This window comes from Carassius carassius, chromosome 4, assembly GCF_963082965.1.
Source record: "Carassius carassius chromosome 4, fCarCar2.1, whole genome shotgun sequence".
NCBI lineage: Eukaryota > Metazoa > Chordata > Actinopteri > Cypriniformes > Cyprinidae > Carassius > Carassius carassius.
The window spans coordinates 23,825,888-23,845,925 of record NC_081758.1 but is presented as its reverse complement, the minus strand read 5'-3'; the positions used below and the strand labels follow the sequence as shown (position 1 = coordinate 23,845,925).

At 38.0% G+C, this 20,038-nt stretch overlaps 1 protein-coding gene and 1 pseudogene across 1 annotated transcript; one reads left to right on the top strand and one right to left on the bottom strand.

Annotated features, from left to right (window-relative positions):
• The first annotated feature begins 1,278 nt into the window (after positions 1–1,278).
• LOC132139544 (unconventional myosin-Ic-like) lies at positions 1,279–14,769 on the top strand (annotated as a pseudogene).
• An 846-nt stretch (positions 14,770–15,615) lies between these two features.
• Positions 15,616–17,649, bottom strand: LOC132130554 (uncharacterized). Its single transcript, XM_059542299.1, has 5 exons — positions 17,563–17,649; positions 17,190–17,354; positions 16,953–17,054; positions 16,624–16,839; positions 15,616–16,011 (listed from the first exon to the last, which is right to left on the bottom strand). Exons 2-5 carry the CDS (start codon positions 17,352–17,354, stop codon positions 15,646–15,648), a joined length of 849 nt encoding a protein of 282 aa, XP_059398282.1. The 5' UTR covers positions 17,563–17,649; the 3' UTR covers positions 15,616–15,645.
• Between the last annotated feature and the right edge of the window lie 2,389 nt (positions 17,650–20,038).

Below are 20,038 nucleotides of genomic sequence, written 5' to 3'. Positions count from 1 at the left end.
TTAGAGACAGATGTAATTATCTGCTGGAGCTTGTTTTGGTGTGCGTACATCTATATCCTACTATATAAGAGTATATAAGAACAAAACACACACACACACACACATTTGTTTTTGTGAAAAATGGGGACATCCCATAGGCGTAATGGTTTTTATACTGTACAAACTGTATATTCTATTGCCCTACACCAACCCTACACCTAACCCTAACCCTCACAGGAAACTTTGTGCATTTTTACTTTCTCAAAAAAACTCACTCTGTATGATTTATAAGCGTTTTGAAAAATGGGGATATGGGTTATGTCCTCATTAGTCACCCTCTCCTTGTAATACCTATGTCATTATACAGAGTTGTGTCCTGATATGTCACAATAACAAGAACGCACACACACATGGCAAAAGAGAATAATGGATTAAGAATGGCAAAAGGAAAGATTTAAAAGTGCAGGTGTCTGGGGAGCGGGGCATTTTGTTAGGCATTTTAGGGGACCCTTATCACTAATTACTTGGAAAAGAATCTGTGGAACAACAGTGGAGCAGAGCCAAGGAAAGTGAACATCCACACACACAGCATTAATCCCAGCAGATTATTGTTCTAGCATGAGGTTCCACATGTGACTTTCCTGTCTCTCTCGCTAACACACACAGAGAAAAACACATTCTCTCTCTCTCTCTCTCTCTCGCTCTCTCTCTCTCTTTCTGAACCCACTCCAAAAACCCACTTCCTCAAACACTTAAAGTCCTGTCAGATTTTCCACTGGATTCAGAGGTACCAGCACTTACTCTGAAAAACAGACAACTGTGTTTGTGTGTCAGGAACCAATGCCAAATATTTCCATGGCACCCATCCTTTGTTAATTTGTACTTGCATGAATGTCTGTTGTTTTTTTGTACTTTTATTGTTGATTTGTTCAGATTTTTTTTTGCTGTGTATTTTTGTGTTATTTACTTATAAACAGTTTCAGAGGGACTCTCCAGACTTTTATGTTTGCATTTTTTGCAATCTGCAGAATTCAGAACATGTTAAAAAATTACTCAAAACATTTCATCTACAACCACACAAGGGGCAGGGACGTGCAGAACTTTGTGAATGATGGGCGTTCCAATTCTGTGTAAATCGCTGGAGTTTTTTTTTTCAGAATTTCTGCGGCTGCAGATTCCATGTGGGCCTGGTTATAAGTGTACATTCACACACTCTCAGTTCCTGTATTGTAGCTCTGCTGTGTGTAAGTGTTTGCATCAGTGTTCTCTTTGTGTTTTACACTTTGTCTCTCTTTATAGGAGGTTGGTGTAGAGGGTGGTGTAAGGTTAGTGATGGAGAGCACTCTCTCTGCAAGAGATCGGGTCGGCGTCCAAGACTTCCTGCTCTTGGAGAACTACAAAAGCGAAGCTGCTTTCATTGAAAACCTGCGCCGCCGGTACAGAGAGGGCCTCATTTATGTAACACATTCCCAAACACCATTGCTATATATTATAATAAAATACTTTTAACTACAGGTGCATACTATAGTATAGGAAATATATACAATGCTATTTAAAAGTTTGCGATCAGTAAGATATAGTTTTAAAGAAATTAATACTTTTAATCAGCAAGGATGCATTAAATTAATCTAAATGTATTTTAAATTGGAATATTTAACAATATGATTGTATATTTTGATCAAGTAAATGCAGACTTGGTGAGCAAAAGAGACTTCTTTCAAAAAGATAAAAAATCTCATCGACCCCAAACTCTTGAATGGTAGTTTACATTAACTTTGTGGTTTTCTGCTTTGATCCACCTATGTTTCTGTCTTTCTACCTCTTTATCGGTCTGTCTTCATCAGACGTATATTGGTTCAGTGCTGGTGTCAGTGAATCCTTACAAAGAGTTGGAGATTTACTCCAAACAGAACATGGAGCGCCACAGAGGAGTCAATTTCTATGAGATCTCACCTCACATGTGAGTGTTAAGTGTGTTTGTGTTATTTGTGTTATGGCCGTGAGAATCCCTGAGAAAAAGTATGATTCACTTTCCTGGAGATTCTGGAGACGGGACCATGCATACAACTTTCCGCTCACACATACACCCACAAACCCACATACTCATTATGATTTAAAAAAAATCATGAATCTTTCCCATAGTAATGGGAAGAAAATATGTGACTGCAGGAAAGAAAACGGATTTGATAGGCTTTAAAACATTTACACATTAAGTGTTTGCACACATGAAGAACAGTTCATGGCTTTGAAACCTATCACTGTAACTTGTTTTATTATATGTGAGCGAGTCTGTATCTGTTTGTGTGACGTCAGATTTGCCCTGGCCGATAATTCATATCGTGCGTTGCGGACTGAGAGACAAGATCAGTGTATTCTGATTTCGGGAGAGAGTGGCACTGGAAAGACTGAGGCCTCCAAAAAAGTACTTCAGTACTACACACACATCTGTCCCACCCGCAACAACACACACACCTTCAGAGAGAGACTGTTGCAGTCCAGCCCAGTACTGGAGGTAAGCACACACAAACACTGCAAGGGTCCTCTGTACACAGCTTGCTAAATCTCACTTTCACTCTGTTACAACAGGCCTTTGGGAATGCTAAAACTCTCCGGAATGACAATTCGAGTCGTTTTGGGAAATACATGGACATTCAGTTTGACTATAAGGTAAATGTAACACACTTTGCTTAAATCCAGCCCAAATTTACTGGTCTACATTTCAAGCTGATCACATTAGCAAAAAACTGATATATTTAATATTTCAGAAAATATTTGGGAATTGTGATATTATTGTCATAGGTTTATACACAAAGCCTTATATTTTGTGCACCATTATAAACAATTATTAATTTTTTTATGTATTTTTCAGGGCACTCAAATTGGAGGTCACATCCTAAACTACCTGTTAGAGAAATCCTGTGTAGCCCATCAGAACCATGGTGAGAGAAACTTCCACATCTTCTATCATCTGCTGGAGGGTGGAGATGAACCTCTTTTGAAGAGACTTGGTTTGGAGAAAACCAACCCACAACATTCATGTTAACTGTGTCTATGTGTGTCCATGGAAGAGAGCAGATTTGTCTACCATTATCAGGCCATGCTATTGTTTGAGTATTAGTGGTGTGTGTGTGTGTCTGTTTGTATGTAACATATACTCTATCTTTCAGGGTAAATGTCCACGGGTGAGCTCTATCAATGATAGACAACATACAGTTCGGTGAAGATGAGGAGGGAGAGACTCACATCACCACAGGACCCCAGCTGCATTATCTGTCCCAGGTGAGCTGGCACTCATGCTCTAAACGCCCCGATATTCTTCAAACTAAGTTCTTTTTCGTTCTTCAGTTGAGGGCAAAAAGTAGTTTGAAAAGGCTAAGTGACGGTATACTGTTTTCAAACATTTCGACACCCCGGCGCTGCTGGAGGCGGGGTTGTAAACGTGTGTCACACGTGTACCCCTAAGCACAACAACAATGGCAGCTGTGAGAGAAGAACAGTTTCGTAAACATCTGGCAGTAGCATTGATATATTCATTGGCAAAGAAAAAGAATGAGAACAAAGGTTATGCTATTCAAAAATGCACAGGACACCAATTTCGACTACAAAGAGACTGGCCTTGACACACTGAGTATTAGCTTGTGGGGCCACGCAAAAAAGTGTTGCTGAAACATTCAAGATTGGACTGTGCACATCCCGCAAGATAGTCACAGAGATGTGTTCTCCTGTCTGAGCTCCGTAGAAAGAGAAACTAACCGGAAGGGAAAAAAATGCATGTCAGAGAAGGCGGAGTTCCAGAACACAGCCACCGTAATTGCCATAGACCAATGGTAGCTCAAAGGTGTTTAGGAGCCACAACAAACTCCCTTAAAAAGTTTGTTTTGGAGAGCTGTTTCCAACTGCCAAAAAAACTCAAAACGAACTTAGTTTCGGCCTGATTTAGTTCAAAATCACATCATATCAGTTCATCCTTCGATTTCATTTGAAGTATACCGGGACCTTAAGTGAGTTAATGTGCTGACTCAAGTGATAAGTTAGTATGTGTCTGAACTTTCTACCGGTTTCTGAGGAATTAGACACCTGTCTCATTAGAGTCACTTGTCTCAGGTTTGTTGTGTGCTATTATTGAAGAGCAGAGTTTCCTGAGGCTGTTCTCTGTTTTAAGACGTATACGTTCCAAAGTGATTTATATCTCCATTCCAGATAAAGATTTAAAGTTAAATAGGCGAGATCTGGCCAACTGAAACATTTTTTCCCATTATAACTCATGCACACAGAAATCTACCTAGAAATACTTATTTGTGGCAAAATAACTGTACTTCTGTACAGTTAATAGAATGAACATAAAGATTGGATTATAATATTATATTATAATTAAAATAATGTAATACATGTTAAACCTTGAACTAGATGAAATAATTGTCATCACACATTTTAAAGATCCAATTTCTCTATTCAGTCATACAATTTGAACTTAATAACTAGTGTTACAATTGCTCCTGAGCTTACAGACATGATGAAATCTTGTCTGGCATGTACCAAAGTGACAGCATCTGTCTGAAATCTGTCCGAAAACCTAAAATAGATATTAGTGTGAATTCAAAGGCAACATTACAAATAAAAAATATATATATTTTTTATAATTTTTTTTTATGTTTGGAAAAGATGTAATGATCACACTGTTGTTTAATGTTGCATTTGTCAACTCGATGTCCTGCACACATACAGTCGTGGCCAAACGTTTTGAGAATTACATAAATATTGGAAATTGGAAAAGTTGCTGCTTAAGTTTTTATAATAGCAATTTGCATATACTCCAGATTGTTATGAAGAGTGATCAGATGAATTGCATAGTCCTTCTTTGCCATGAAAATGAACTTAATCCCAAAAAAACCTTTCCACTGCATTTCATTGCTGTCATTAAAGGACCTGCTGAGATCATTTCAGTAATCGTCTTGTTAACTCAGGTGAGAATGTTGACGAGCACAAGGCTGGAGAGGGTGATGCTTGAAATCATTGTTCTTCCATTGTTAACCATGGTGACCTGCAAAGAAACGCGTGCAGCATTATTGCGTTGCATAAAAATGGCTTCACAGGCAAGGATATTGTGGCTACTAAGATTGCACCTAAATCAACAATTTATAGGATCATCAAGAACTTCAAGGAAAGAAGTTCAATTCTTGTAAAGAAGGCTTCAGGGCGTCCAAGAAAGTCCAGCAAGCGCCAGGATCGTCTCCTAAAGAGGATTCAGCTGCGGGATCGGTGTGCCACCAGTGCAGAGCTTGCTCAGGAATGGCAGCAGGCAGGTGTGAGCGCATCTGCACGCACAGTGAGGCCAAGACTTCTGGAAGATGGCCTGGTGTCAAGAAGGGCAGCAAAGAAGCCACTTCTCTCCAAAAAAAAACATCAGGGACAGATTGATCTTCTGCAGAAAGTATAGTGAATGGACTGCTGAGGACTGGGGCAAAGTCATATTCTCCGATGAAACCCCTTTCCGATTGTTTGGGGCATCTGGAAAAAGGCTTGTCTGGAGAAGAAAAGGTGAGCGCTACCATCAGTCCTGTGTCATGCCAACAGTAAAGCACCCTGACACCATTCATGTGTGGGGTTGCTTCTCATCCAAGGGAGTGGGCTCACTCACAATTCACAATCACAAAAACACAGCCATGAATAAAGAATGGCACCAAAACACCCTCCAACAGCAACTTCTTCCAACAATCCAACAACAGTTTGGTGAAGAACAATGCATTTTCCAGCACGATGGAGAACCGTGCCATAAGGCAAAAGTGATAACTAAGTGACTCTGGGACCAGAATGTTGAAATTTTGGGTCCATGGCCTGGAAACTCCCCAGATCTTAATCCCATTGAGAACTTGTGGTCAATCCTCAAGAGGCGGGTGGACAAACAAAAACCCACTAATTCTGACAAACTCCAAGAAGTGATTATGAAAGAATGGGTTGCTATCAGTCAGGATTTGGCCCAGAAGTTGATTGAGAGCATGCCCAGTCGAATTGCAGAGGTCCTGAAAAAGAAGGGCCAACACTGCAAATACTGACTCTTTGCATAAATGTCATGTAATTGTCGATAAAAGCCTTTGAAACGTATGAAGTGCTTGTAATTATATTTCAGTACATCACAGAAACAACTGAAACAAAGATCTAAAAGCAGTTTAGCAGCAAACTTTTTGAAAACTAATATTTATGTAATTCTCAAAACTTTTGGCCACGACTGTACATAGATGTGGAGAATGTGCCTTATTTTTTTCTATCATCAGCTGCTGGGTGTGAACGGGTCAGTCCTGAAAGAAGCTCTTACTCACAAGAAAATTGTTGCCAAAGGAGAGGAGGTAATATCACAATATCTCTTTTTCTGTTCTGTCTTGCAACACACTTAATCTTAGATGAACAAACAGTTGTGTTTGTGTTTGTGTGTGTGTGTGTGTGTGTGTGTGTGTTTGATTTCAGATGATCAGTCCCTTAAGTTTAGAACAGGCTCTTTCTGCTCGGGACTCTTTGGCCAAAGCCATATATGGTCGTGCCTTTACCTGGCTTGTCCAGAAGTTAAACCTATCATTGGCCTTTAAGGTGTGTTTCTACTTTCTGTCGATAAGGACTGTGCCCTTGCTTTACTTACTAAGTGGCTTATTTGTCTGAATGTCATCACACATGGATGAACTGGAGCTTAGTGTGCTTTTTTTGGTTCTGATGTGCCCTCTAGTGGAGTTATTATAAAGATTATTATATTTTTGTGTTTTTACAGGATGAGGTCTACTATGCCAGTAAATGTTCTTCTATTATTGGTTTGCTGGACATAGATGGATTTGAGGTCTTTCAACACAACAGGTGCGTTTGACTCGCTCTCTCTCTCTCTCTCTCACTCTTTGACTGTCAAAACTTAGTTGAGGAAATAGTAAAAATAGAAATGGTTTATTTGCATCATTAAAACATCACATTAAAGAAAATATGAAAATAAAATTACATTAAGATATGAGAATGGAAGTATGGACTAATCTCTTTCTTTTTTCTGTCTGTAGTTTCGAGCAGTTCTGCATTAATTACTGCAATGAAAAGCTGCAGCAGCTGTTTATTGAGCTCACGCTGAAAAGTGAACAGGAGGAGTATGAGGCAGAGGGGGTTGTGGTGAGTGTGGGGGAGAAAAAGAAGACAAAAATCACTGTATAAGTTCACCTAAGTTGAAATTATATTTCTTAAGTGGTTTCATTAATAACAAACTTTTATTATTTAAAGGTATAGTTCCACTCAAAAATTAAAATGTTGTCATCATTGGTTGGACTCTTCCTTAAATTAAGTGCTGAGGAGAGCCCTCTATTATGGACAGCAAAACCTTATGTACTTGTTTTAGACTTATTTTTGTATATGTAAAAAAGATTCATTTATCTAATCAAAAGTGACAGTAAATACATTTCTACAAAAAAATAAATAAATAAAACAAATAAATAAAAATTAAGCAGCACAAATGTTTTCAACATTAATAATACTAAGATATGTTTCTTGAGCACCAAATGAGTATATTAGAATGATTTCTGAAGGATCATGTGACACTGAAGACTGGAGGAATGCTGCAAAAAAATCAGCTTTGCCATCACAGGAATAAATGCCATGTTAATATATAGTTAAAATACCTTTTTACTGTCCATTGCATTAGTTTAAATGATGTTCATATTTTCATAGTTTCTGCTTATAGTGTACATACACTTATTACATAATCCATCCATATAGTATGTTCATAGTACACCTATCTGTTATATCACGCTGATAGTATCTAACTGTCATGACTGCTCACATTTCTTTCTTTCATTTTTGTTGTTTTTTGTGTAAAACCTGCTTTGCTTGTGTTTTGACCAGTGGGAGAGAGTGGAATATTTCAACAACGAAATCATCTGTGACCTGGTGGAGGAGAAACATTAAGGCATCATTGCCATTCTGGTCTGTCTGTGTGTTTTCCTTCTAATTATGAGGATTTTATGTTCATCCAAACTGAACTGAAATGAACTAATCTAATGTTCGACTGTAATCTGGATGAGGAGTGTTTAAGACGAGGAGATGCCCGTGACATCACCTTCCTGGAGAAGTTGGGGGACACAGTGGGTGGTCATGGCCATTTTGTCACGTAGGACCACTGGCAGCATGACTGATGTTTAAGATATTACTGGGATGCTGTCTGGTATCTGACTTTATCTGTCCGTTTTATGTTCCAGTCATAAAATGGCCAATGGGAAGATCCGCAAGGCAATTGGATGAGAGGAATTTAGACTTGTACATTATGCTGGAGAGGTTAACTACAATGTCACTGGTGAGGAGAGAACATCCATTCATCCAACTGTCCACCCATAGATAATTGATTTGGTGCTGTGATTGAAGTTTTTATCCCTCTATTTTCAGGGTTTCTGGACAAAAATAATGACCTGCTGTACAGACACCTGAAGGAGGTACGGTGTGTTTACAGTGTGAGGGATGGCTGAAAAAATATATGTTTCTAAACCCACTGTGTCTCATTGCAGGTGCTGTGTCAGGCGGGGAATCACATTGTCAGTCAGTGTTTCCATGCAAATGAGTTGATGGACCAGAGAAGAACAGAGACGGTTAGGTTAAGATAAACACACACACACACACACACACACACACACACACACACACACACACACACACACACACACACACACACACAGAGACACATACTGTACATAAACATAAAAAGAAATGAAGTCTTGTTGTCTCTGCTCAGGCTGCCACACAGTTAAAGCTCAGTTTAGCTAAACTGATGGAGATTCTGATGTCAAAGGAACCATCGTATGTCCGCTGCATAAAACCCAATGATGCTAAACAGCCTGGTAAAAGCATATGTGTGATGTATTGATAGACCAATAAATTGCACACACCAACGAATGTGCTTGTATTTCCCTGTTTTGATGTAACTGACATTGTAGGTGCTGTTCTCCCTCCTTCCTCTTCCTCTGTTTCTTCAGGTGGATTTGATGAAGTTTTGGTCAGGCATCAGGTGAAGTATTTGGGTTTGATGGAGAATCTGAGAGTAAGGAGAGCTGGATTTGCATACAGACAAAACTTTGAGGTGTTCTTAGAGAGGTCAGTCTCTCAAACACACTGATTTTCATGCAATCAGTGTTTCTGCTAACAGAGAGCCATATTTCTTTACTTTTTGTTTCTTGCACAGGTATAAGTCTCTGTGTCCAGACACCTGGCCAAACTGGCGTGGGAAGCTCCCAGAGGGGGTCGCCACTCTGGTCAAACACCTCAACTACAAACCTGAAGAATACAAACTGGGCAGGCGAGGGGTAAAAAGAGTTATTAGTTATTATTAGATTATTAGAAAATATTTTTATGTTCTTCGGGGAGGTCTCTTATACTCACAAATGATGAACTTATTAATATTGTAAAATAGTATGACCATTCAAAATAACTATTTTCTATTTTAATATTTTAAAATGTATTCTTGTGGTGGTTAAGCTGAATTTTCAGCAGCCATTACATATTCCTTCAGAAATAATTTTATATGCTGACCTATGATCAGGAAAAATTTCTTATTATCATCAATGTTGAAAACATTTGTGCTGCTTAATATTTTTGGTGGAAAGAGTGATAAAATGTTTAATTGTTCCTTGATGAATAGAAAATTCAAAAGATCAGCATTCATTTGAAATATAAATATTTTATAACATCACAATGCCTCATTTTTGAACAATTTAATGCATCTGTTATTTTGTCCCTGAAAATGGTGACAAAAATCTAAAGGGGTTAGGAGATCCTCTTTTTCTGGCTCTAGGACGGCAGTGGAAGAGCTGGGATAATAGTGCTTGAATTTCAAAAATGAATCTTAGTTTACTTGCTGTTTAGGTCCAAAATCTTTATCCGCTTCCTAAGGACTCTGTTTGTAACTGAGGATGCACTTGAGGCCAAGAAACAAACCATCGGTAAGACTGTGATGATGAAATTGTTCCTTCACTGTAATACTTGTATAGCTGAGATAATTAGCTTTTGCTGAAAAAATATCCTTTGCTAAGGGTTTTTATGATATAATGAATAAATGTACAGTATTGGATTGTTTTTAAGCTGTCACTCTGCAGACATCTTGGCGGGGCTACAGGGAGCGTGCCAAGTACCAACGGATTCCGACATGCAGGTAACCTTGACAAATGGCCTAAACACAGAAAGACAGGCATAGCAAAGGAAGGCAACAGCCAGTCTGTTTGTCTCTTTCATCTTGCAGTAATTGTAATCCAGTCATGGTGGAGAGGAGTCAAAGGGCGAAGGAAAGCCATGCATCGTAGACAAGCAGCTGACACTATACGCAAGTATGAGAGTTTTTGTATCATGTAGGTGAATGAGCTACATTGATTGTGTCATTGATTTCTTCCTTCCTTAATACCACAGGTTCATCAAAGGCTTCATCCTGCACAATGAGCCTTGTTGCCCTGACAATAAGTACTTCCTGGACCATGTGAGATTCTCCTTCTTGATGAAGGTGAAACGAAATCTGCCAGTGTGCTTGACGAGAGCTGGCCAAGACCACCGCCCTCACTCACTGAGGTATGATAATAATATATGATAAAGGTATGATACTAGATTGAACCACTGAGCTTTGTTTGGTCAGATAAACTGGCAACTGAACAAATGTTTTGAGGATGTAGTTGTGGTTACACTAATGTTCGAAACAAATACTTTTACTATTCAGCATGCACAGATTAAATATATGTGACCCATGACCACAAAACCAGTCTTAAGTGTCAATTTTATGAAATGAATTTTGAAAATGAATTTATACATCGGACGATATTTGGCCGAGATACAACTATTTGAACATCTGGAATCTGAAGGTGCAAAAAAATCTAAATACTGAGAAAATCGCCTTTAAAGTTTTGATATATTTACGGTGGGAAATATACAAAAAATATCTTCATGGAATTTATTTTTTTACATCTTTACTTAATTTCGTAATGATTTTTTGCATAAAATAAAAATCTATAAGTTTGGCTATAGCTAAAAATAGACCCCAGCGACTTAAGACTGGTTTTGTGGTCCAGGGTCACATATGTACCTGAACTAAACAAAAAAAACATAATTTTTTCAATGTTGATAATAATATGGAATGTTTCTTGAGCACCAGATCAGGATATTAGAAAGATTTCTGAAGGATCATGTGACAATGAACACTGGAGTAATAGCTGCTGAAAATTCTGCACATTTTAAATATATATAAAAGATTGTATAAAAGACTTCTTTCAAAAACATTTTTAAAAATCCCCCCCAAAAAGCCCCTGGATAGTGATTGACTTTTGTACAATTTCCCCCGCAGGCATCTGAGCACCTTCACAGAATGTGCATTCGCAACCTGGTCAGTGACTACTGCAGGAGACTCCAGCCAGAGTGGAAGAAGCAGGTACTGCATCCATACAAGAGCAGACGTGCACATACACATACAGTACAGACCAAAAGTTTGGACACACCTTCTCATTCAAAGTAGCCACCTTTTGCTTTGATTACTGCTTTGCACACTCTTGGCATTCTCTTGATGAGCTTCAAGAGGTAGTCACCTGAAATGGTCTTCCAACAGTCTTGAAGGAGTTCCCCGAGAGATGCTTAGAACTTGTTGGCCCTTTTGCCTTCTGTCTGTGGTCCAGCTCACCCCTAAACCATCTCGATTGGGTTCAGGTCCGGTGACTGTGGAGGCCAGGTCATCTGGCGCAGCACCCCATCACTCTCCTTCCTGGTCAAATAGCCCTTGATGCCTTCAGTGTGACATAGTCATGAAAATAAAGAAAACTCTTTGAATGAGAAGGTGTGTCCAAACTTTTGGTCTGTACTGTACATACATGGAGAAACTGAACTCATTTCACACTATCTGTAGTTGGAACAGAAGGTTGCTGCCAGTGCTATCTTTGGGGGTCAGAAGGACTGCTATGCTGGAAGTCTTCCCAAACTCTTTGTAGACTCCAGGCTAGGTAACATTCTCACACACACATAAAACATGAAACACACACGTCTCTGTGTGGGAATGTGTTTTTATAAATTTGTATGAAAATAATGCTGAACGTTTGTATTCCATAAAAATGTACTATGCAGTGACCATTAAAAAGAAAGTGGAGTCACTTCTAAGGCCCACTGGGAATTCTTTGTTTGGTTTCAAGGTTCTAGTCTAGTGTTCATTAAAGTTCATTAAGTTGAAGTTTATTCATTCTGAATGTTACAGTATTTGAAATAAACTGATGTAGTCTACAATATAAATTCGCAACAACATTTTGAACTCTGAATGAAAAAAAATCACATGCTTCCTGCAGAACAAGCTGAATCTCAACACCTGAGGCTTGATCCTGTTGTTTCTACTGTAGAGGGCGCACAAAGTCTCCAGAAAAAAATATTATTCAATATTGACAGAAAAAAAAAAAAGTATAAATTGCTCCTGCAAAACCACCTTACCACAAAACAGTGGCCAGTATTTATCAGATGAAGGCAGGGAACCAATAGAATTAACATTAAAAATAAAATGAATCTAATACTTAATACTGTTAATGTTAGAGGGGTTGAGAATCTTATTGTATGTTCTTTTATTTTTCAGTATGGTGTAGCGGTCATCAAGTACAATCGCACACGTATGCGTCAGCTGCAGTTGACCGCTTCATCTGCTGTGCTGGTCCAGGAAGCAAAACTCAAACAACGTATCGACTACGGCACATTGCTGGGTAATGTTACTGTAATACAGCACTCTCCATTGTTGCCTAACAGTACTGTATGAATTGAAAACCAAGCTTATTAAAGTTTCATACTCCTGTTTTTCACTGTATCTAATTCTTGGGTAATCATACTCTTCCCTAGTACTCAACCCATAAATTAAATCCATTAATATCTCTCTGGGTAACACTTCACACAGTTCTATACAATCTTGGTTTGTTTCTTTTTATAGGGATCTCTGTTAGTTCCCTCAGTGACTGATTCTTTGTTTTGCATTTTCCCACCACTGACAGTAAGCAGAAGGTGAGAGACGCCCTCTTATGCTTTGTGATTGTCTTGGTTGTGTAGTTGGACCTCTGTTATTTCACTTTGACCTTCTGACCTTTAGGGTGACCTGGTGCTGCAATGCGATCATGTGATCGAGGCTGTCACCAAGCTGGCCATCATGGCAGACAAGATACACAATGTCAACATCAGCCAGGACAGGTTTATGTGTGTGTGTGTGTGCAAATCCAGACCTGTAATAGTGTCTGGGAGTGGTGGTGATGTTCTCTAGAAAAGCATGAGCACCGTCCCTGCATACTTCTTACTTCATTTCTCTGACAAGCTTGATGTGTTTAAAGTTGCATACGTTGTGTTTTTCAATCCAGGATCCCTTGAATAGCAAAATTCTGTCTACGTCACCAAGTCTTGTGCTCATTTTTTATACACTACCATTCAAAACGTTTTGCTTAGTAAGATTTTCTTTTTTTAAATATAAAAAAGTTAATTTATTTAGCAAGAATACATTAAATTGATGAGAAGTGACAGTAAAGAATTTATAATGTTACAAAGGATTTTTATATCAAATAAATACTTTTTACGTTCTATTAATCATAGAATCCTAAAAATGAAATCATGGTTTACCCAAAAATATTAAGTAGCACAACTGTTCTCAACATTGATGATAATAATAAATGTTTTTGGCCACTAAATCATCATATTAGAATGATTTCTGGAGGATCATGTGACACTGAGACTGTAGCAGTGGCTTTGCCATCATGTGTCTTTGAACAAATAAATGCAGCCTTGGTGAGCCTATAAGAGGCGTAAAAACATTGAAAAAATCATACCAGCCACAAACTTTTGAACAGAAGTGTGTATATTTTTTTTATCTTTGTGTTGTCATTGTTATTGTATTTAACTTCAGTTTAGTTCACATCAAGTGCATGTTTACAGTTTTTAATCTGATTATGATTTACTCTCCAGTATCAGGTTTGCCATAGCGAGGGGAAAGGAGGGAGTGATAGATTTCACCAGTGGTTCGGACCTGCGAGTTGTCAAGACCAAGAATGGACGCTTGTCTGTGGTGAGAATCACACATTTACTGAGAAATAAATACAGGGCTGAAGAATGCAGTGGTTTTGGTTAGAAGGGAAAAAAAACACCAAAGTTTATAAGAGTTTGCCTGAAAAAAAGAAGTAGGTAATGGGATTTAAAGAGGAGAGTTGAGAGGGGTTCAAATAAAATAGATGAGTTTGCTAATGTTGTTAGCAAATGCTGTTGTTTTATTGCAAGTAAACATAATAACCCTGGTCCCTCTTTTCCAGACCACCCCACGAATCTCATGAACAGCCAATGACAGCTCACCAGCAGAGGCCACATCATTTCACAGGACTGCTTTAGCCAATCACTACACAGAGCCAGACTACCCTTTTATGATTCATTTCAGTCTCACTCCAAAAGCACCTTAACAAGTGTATATTACTGAATACTGAATTTAGATTATGCTTTAATGAAGATTTTTAATTAAATGAGTTCATTTTGTATTTTCTCTCATCTGACCAATTTAATTAATCTTTGTTTTTTCAATTATTTTAATCATTCAAGCATTACTATGCAGAAATAATACAGAGTATTCAGAGTTCACCGTGCTTTACAAATAACACCAGTACTTATCAGTGCAATATTTTATAACTCAATTATTGTTGAATAATAATAAATAAATAAAAAAGATTAAATGCATTATGTTTAATGTGTTATTTTTTGTTTGGTTATTAAATCCCTAAGACTTCAGACAGATGCCAAAAAAATTTTTTTTTCAAATGTTTTGAAATGGAGATCAATCACAATGTCTTCATCAAGTGTTCAATATGAATTCACTTACTGTCACTGTCACATTAATACACATGCACTACAAGTGATTCTTAGTCATTTTATTCAGTACATATACAGAAGTACATATGCACTTATTTATGAACAATAAATATTGTAATACAAAAATTTGGCACATATTTCACATAAATAAAATAAATAATTTAATAAATAAGGCAAAGTGGAAAGTACAGGGGAATGACAACAAAAAGGGAATGTAAAATGAATCTCATTCTGATCTCTCATTCGCTGATTAGCAGTGGAGGAGGGAAGTGGGGTGTTTGGGGAATTTTGATCTTCTAGAATGGCTGACTACCCCTTTTTTGTTTCAGTTAAATTGTCCAATATAAACAAAAGAATTTGCTGTTTGTTAAGTGCTTACCCTTCAATCAGAGCCATATACATTCAAGTGATAATTTTATCAACTAAAAATACTTACTGCTTGGCAATCTCAAAACCTACAATAGCTGCCTGCTGATGTGCTCCCCCATGAGACTTATTCCATACATGGAAAATGCTCCAAATACTTAAATATTAAATACATAAATGCAGTTAAAAAAAAATCAAAATCTTCTCACATTAGGGAAAATATCACATTAGTGAAATATGTTCAGTTAGTTGTAAACAAACAGTAAATAAACTAGTAATTATTTTCATAAATAAAATAATTACTGAGCAAGGTAAACAGAAACTGTAACATGAAAATGTTTAAGGATATGAATGTTAGTGTATTCAATTATGTATTTCCTTGGTTTTGTTTTTTAATTCCTGTGTGACACTTTTTTTTTTCATGGGGCAAAACAGCTTTGTTGATTTGCTCATACATGTTTGTCAGTGTTTAGCTTGGAGCACAGCATAATCTCGTGCCAATCTGCTCAAGTACCGTTGCAGATCTCTCAGTATCACATACCCTCTCAGATGCTGGATCCAACGGGACGTCTCTGCTGTTGTTGTCTGCTGAGTATCCACAGATAGTTTGCTTCCCGTGAAAACAGAGGTTGCTGATGCCTGGGTGGGTTGTAGGAGGCTGACAGAGTGTGTGGAACTGCGAGGATTATTCATCTGAGTTGGGGTCTGGAGTACAGTGGTGCTCTCTGTGGAATGATGCATGCTGGGATTCGGACTGGAAGCTGAAGTTGAGTGTAGGGTATGGAGAGGTGGGGACTTTGTGGATGCAGTGATACTCAGACTGTTTAACTGCAAATAGACAGAGAGAAAGCATTAGTAATCTGCACGATTCAGCATAATGAATCATGTTGTTTTTGTTCCAAAAAGCAAGATTTTCTTGGTAACACACATAACTCTACTTATCACAGTTTATGTATATTTATAGAATTCATATTTGACGTGGCTGAAACCCTGGCTTTAGAATATTACATAATTATAGAAATATTCTAATAATAATATGATTATAATATTAGTAATATTCATATTAAATATTTTTATTTAGAAGTCTCAAAAAAAAAAATCCTAGAATAAAGAAGTGGATTTTATATATCCAACCAGTCAGAAAATGATCACACAGAGATCACAAGACAGAACAGACAAACATGACTAAACACTAGGCTACATTCCAAAGTCTTTAGTGTTGTTATTCTTAGATTTAAATATATCACAAATAGTTTCTATATACCCTAAAAAAAATCCCCTTGGGTTTTTTTAGTAGATATTCTGGCAAGAGCCCCCCTGTTTTGCAACTTAAAGGGGTCATGGTGTGTTGCTCGTGGGAATTGTGTCATCGTTTCACCAAATACCTACAGTTGACTGGGAAGTCATTACGTAGGCGATCAAACAAGTGTGCGCTTGTACCTGAGAGTTGACTTGTTTCATTAAGTCCCGCAGATCTATTTGCAGACTGAGAAAACTTTGGCACAGATTGAGCAGAGGCTTTCCTCGTTTGTCTCTTCTCTGCTCTCTCCTGTCTTTCGTCGCATCCCTCTCTCTCTCCAGCTGCTGTCGTTGAGCTTCCAGGTGAATCCAGAAGGTTTGGAGGTTGTGAGAGGCCAAACGCAAACGCTCATTGTCCTGACCATTACAAACGATATTAGAATATTCTATCAGAATGGAAACGAATATATTCTCACGCAGTAAAATATATAAAAGTAAAACTGAATACGTGCTAAAGATACGATGCGCACCTGCATGTGTAGCCAGGTCTGATAGCTCACAGTAACCGCTGGAAGTGTGCTCAACATCAGCTCTCTGTACTCAAAGAGCTCGTCGCCAAACAGCTGCTGTTTCTGTGAGAAAATAAAACAAATCCGCATTGTATCAACATTTAGATACAAACTGGATAATAGTGTAATGTTACAGAACAAATCACATTGTCGTTAATATGTTTCGGCTTCTACGCAAACAGTATCGAGTTCTCTTACGTAGCGAGACAGCACTTGTTGGACGCGTGCGCGAATAGTCCGAGTGAGGCGCAGTGAATTGGAGAAGGACAGCGCTCCCCTGTGGCCAAGAGGGGAGGAGGCGACTGTAGACACCATACAGATGATGGTGAGGATGCAAAGAGGAGTCAGACACCGCCGAAACATCTGGGAGAATAGAGAGTGAAGCTTTCCGATCATTCAAAGTAGTGGTACCTTCAATATTATGCAGATGGAATGATATATAATAAAACACCGTTTTCACAGTTTTATTCGCCAACGTGTTTATTAATGAGATTGCACGTCAGAGATCATCCTCATTAAAACTATTTCTAATAACTATCAGGATATTATGTGATGATATATCGTCTCTTACCTTAGTTTGAAAATCAGCTCTTGATTGCTCAGTCGCCAGGAGTGAATTGAGATGATGATGCACTGCAGATTACATCTTATACTCGCTCTAATCGTTTCGGTTTCGTTCTTTTTTTTTTTTGGGAATGCCAGTGGTTTAGTTCTTCTTTTTCAGTACGTCTATAGTTTCAAGAAGTAAAGTGTAGTCTTGAAAATTGTGCTTTACTTTCATGTTTTCATGTATTTGATACATAGGTCTGTCTTTTTGTTTCTTTTATATATTTTTTTTCCCAGAGATTTCAACTTCTGCTGTCCCCCAGAGAGCTGGCGCTTTCACTGATTTCACTGTAACTCATTTCCAATTGCTTAAACTGATGGTGTTACAACGAAATTACAAGTAAACTGACTAAACAAAATAATAAACACATGTAGAGACCCTGACAAAAATTGTGAAGAGACAAACGAGCTATCCTAAATTAGGATGTATAGATGCTTCTGATAGAATGTAAATAAGTTTTTGATATGCAAAACTAATTTCAAAGCATCAGTTAAAAGATATTCAATATTGCTTCTGTATATTTAAAACAAATGATACACTCTTAAAATAGTGTTGTTTATCTGACATCAGGGAGTGTTTTCAAATCCAATGCAGAAAAAAAAACTTAGCAGAAAATGTTAAACTAAAGTATAAACAAATGACAAAATGATAAAAGTATAATAAAGCATAAACTAATGTGTAAATTGTATTTGCATTACATCATTACAACCGGTGGAACATGGAAACTCACTCGACAGTCCCTTTGGGGAAGACCCTCCCACGCTCAAGTCTCTGTCTCTCTCTCTGACACTGTCTTACTCAACAGCTGCTTTCTACATGAAAATGACATTTCTGTTTTGCCCCATGACCAGCTGGGGCATACATTCATAAAAAGTACCTTCTTAAAGGAGACCACAATATCTGTCAATTCAAAACATCTGTATTAAAAACTCACAAAATTCATGTTTCACTTGCTCTAGAAATAATGCATTGCATCCCTATATCCCTTTTACATTTATTTGCAGTAGCACATCTTTCATCATGTTGGGGCCTCCATGGATTGGATTTGTTAGTCCAGAACATCCCATAGATGCACAGTTGGATAGAGATCTGGGTGATTTGTAGGCTAAGAAACACCTTGAACTCTTTGTCAAAGTTCCTTTTACCATTCCTGCACAATTTTGGCAGTGTGACAGGGTGCATTATTCTGCTGAGAGGCCACTGTCATCAGGGAATACCATTACCATGAAGGAGTGGACATGGTCTAGGTAGGAAGGTGGTATGTGTCAGAGTAACATCCACATGAATGCAATGATCTATAGTTACACAGCAGAATGCCCATGACCCTGGCACCAGTTTACTGGGTGTCTTCTTTGCACTACTTGTTGTAGGTACTAATCACTGCATTCCAGGAATGGGAAGACTTGCTGTTTTAAAGAGATCCTCTGACCCAGTTGTAAGGGCATCACTGTTCGGTCCTTGTCCTAGTCACTCAGGTCTTTTTGTATGCCCCTTTTTCCTGCTTCCAACACATGAAATTCAAGAACTGATTGTTCACTTACTGTCTAATATATCCCACTCCTTGAGAGGTGCGATTGTAACAATATAATCAATGTTATTCATGTCACCTGTCTGTGGTTTTCTTGTTGTGGTTGATATATTGATGAGCAAAATTTCCTTCTTTTATAATTTTCTGCATTTCCGGCTGCTTGTGGAAATCATAAGTGGTTTAATAATAATGTAAATAAATGTTTATTTATTCATTTATTTACAGTTCTCCAAAACATTTCTGACCTGCAAGTCAGAAAATGGCAGGCAATCATGGTAAGTGAAATTCAGTCTTGGCACATGGCTCACTATTTGTTTTGAGCAACAACTAAAATACATTGAACAATAGAAAACAACCGTTTTAAAAGAAAATCCTCTGGATTGTTCTCGTACATTCCCAGTGTTTATTGAATTTACTTTCTTTCAGTCTGTCTAACCTGGGGTATCCGAATACTACAAAACATTTTTTTCATGTCTCTCCTTTTGTGAGGGAATATCCATTCTAATGACACTCAGCAATTTCATTTGCTGTGAAGACATGAAGTTTAAGACATGCATCATGGTGTCACTGGATGTTGACTTAATCATATGACCATCATTTAACAGAAGATGCCACACATTCAGGCTAGCTGTTATGCAAAGTGACAAATATAGTTTACAGTGAGTAGAAATGATGAGGTTTATTTGGTGATGCAAAACCACAGTTGCACCACATGAGCATCTCACTTCACGTTTTTCTCGCCAGAAGTTTTGGCTTAAGCAACACTTCCTTTCTCCATTGCTCTCTCTCTCTCCCTCGTCACTCTCTCTCTCTCTCTCTCTCTCTCTCTCTCTCTCTCTCTCTCTCTCTTTCTCTCTCTCTCTCTCGTCTCTCTCTCTCGTCACTCTTTTCTAACACTCTTTCTCAAGTGAT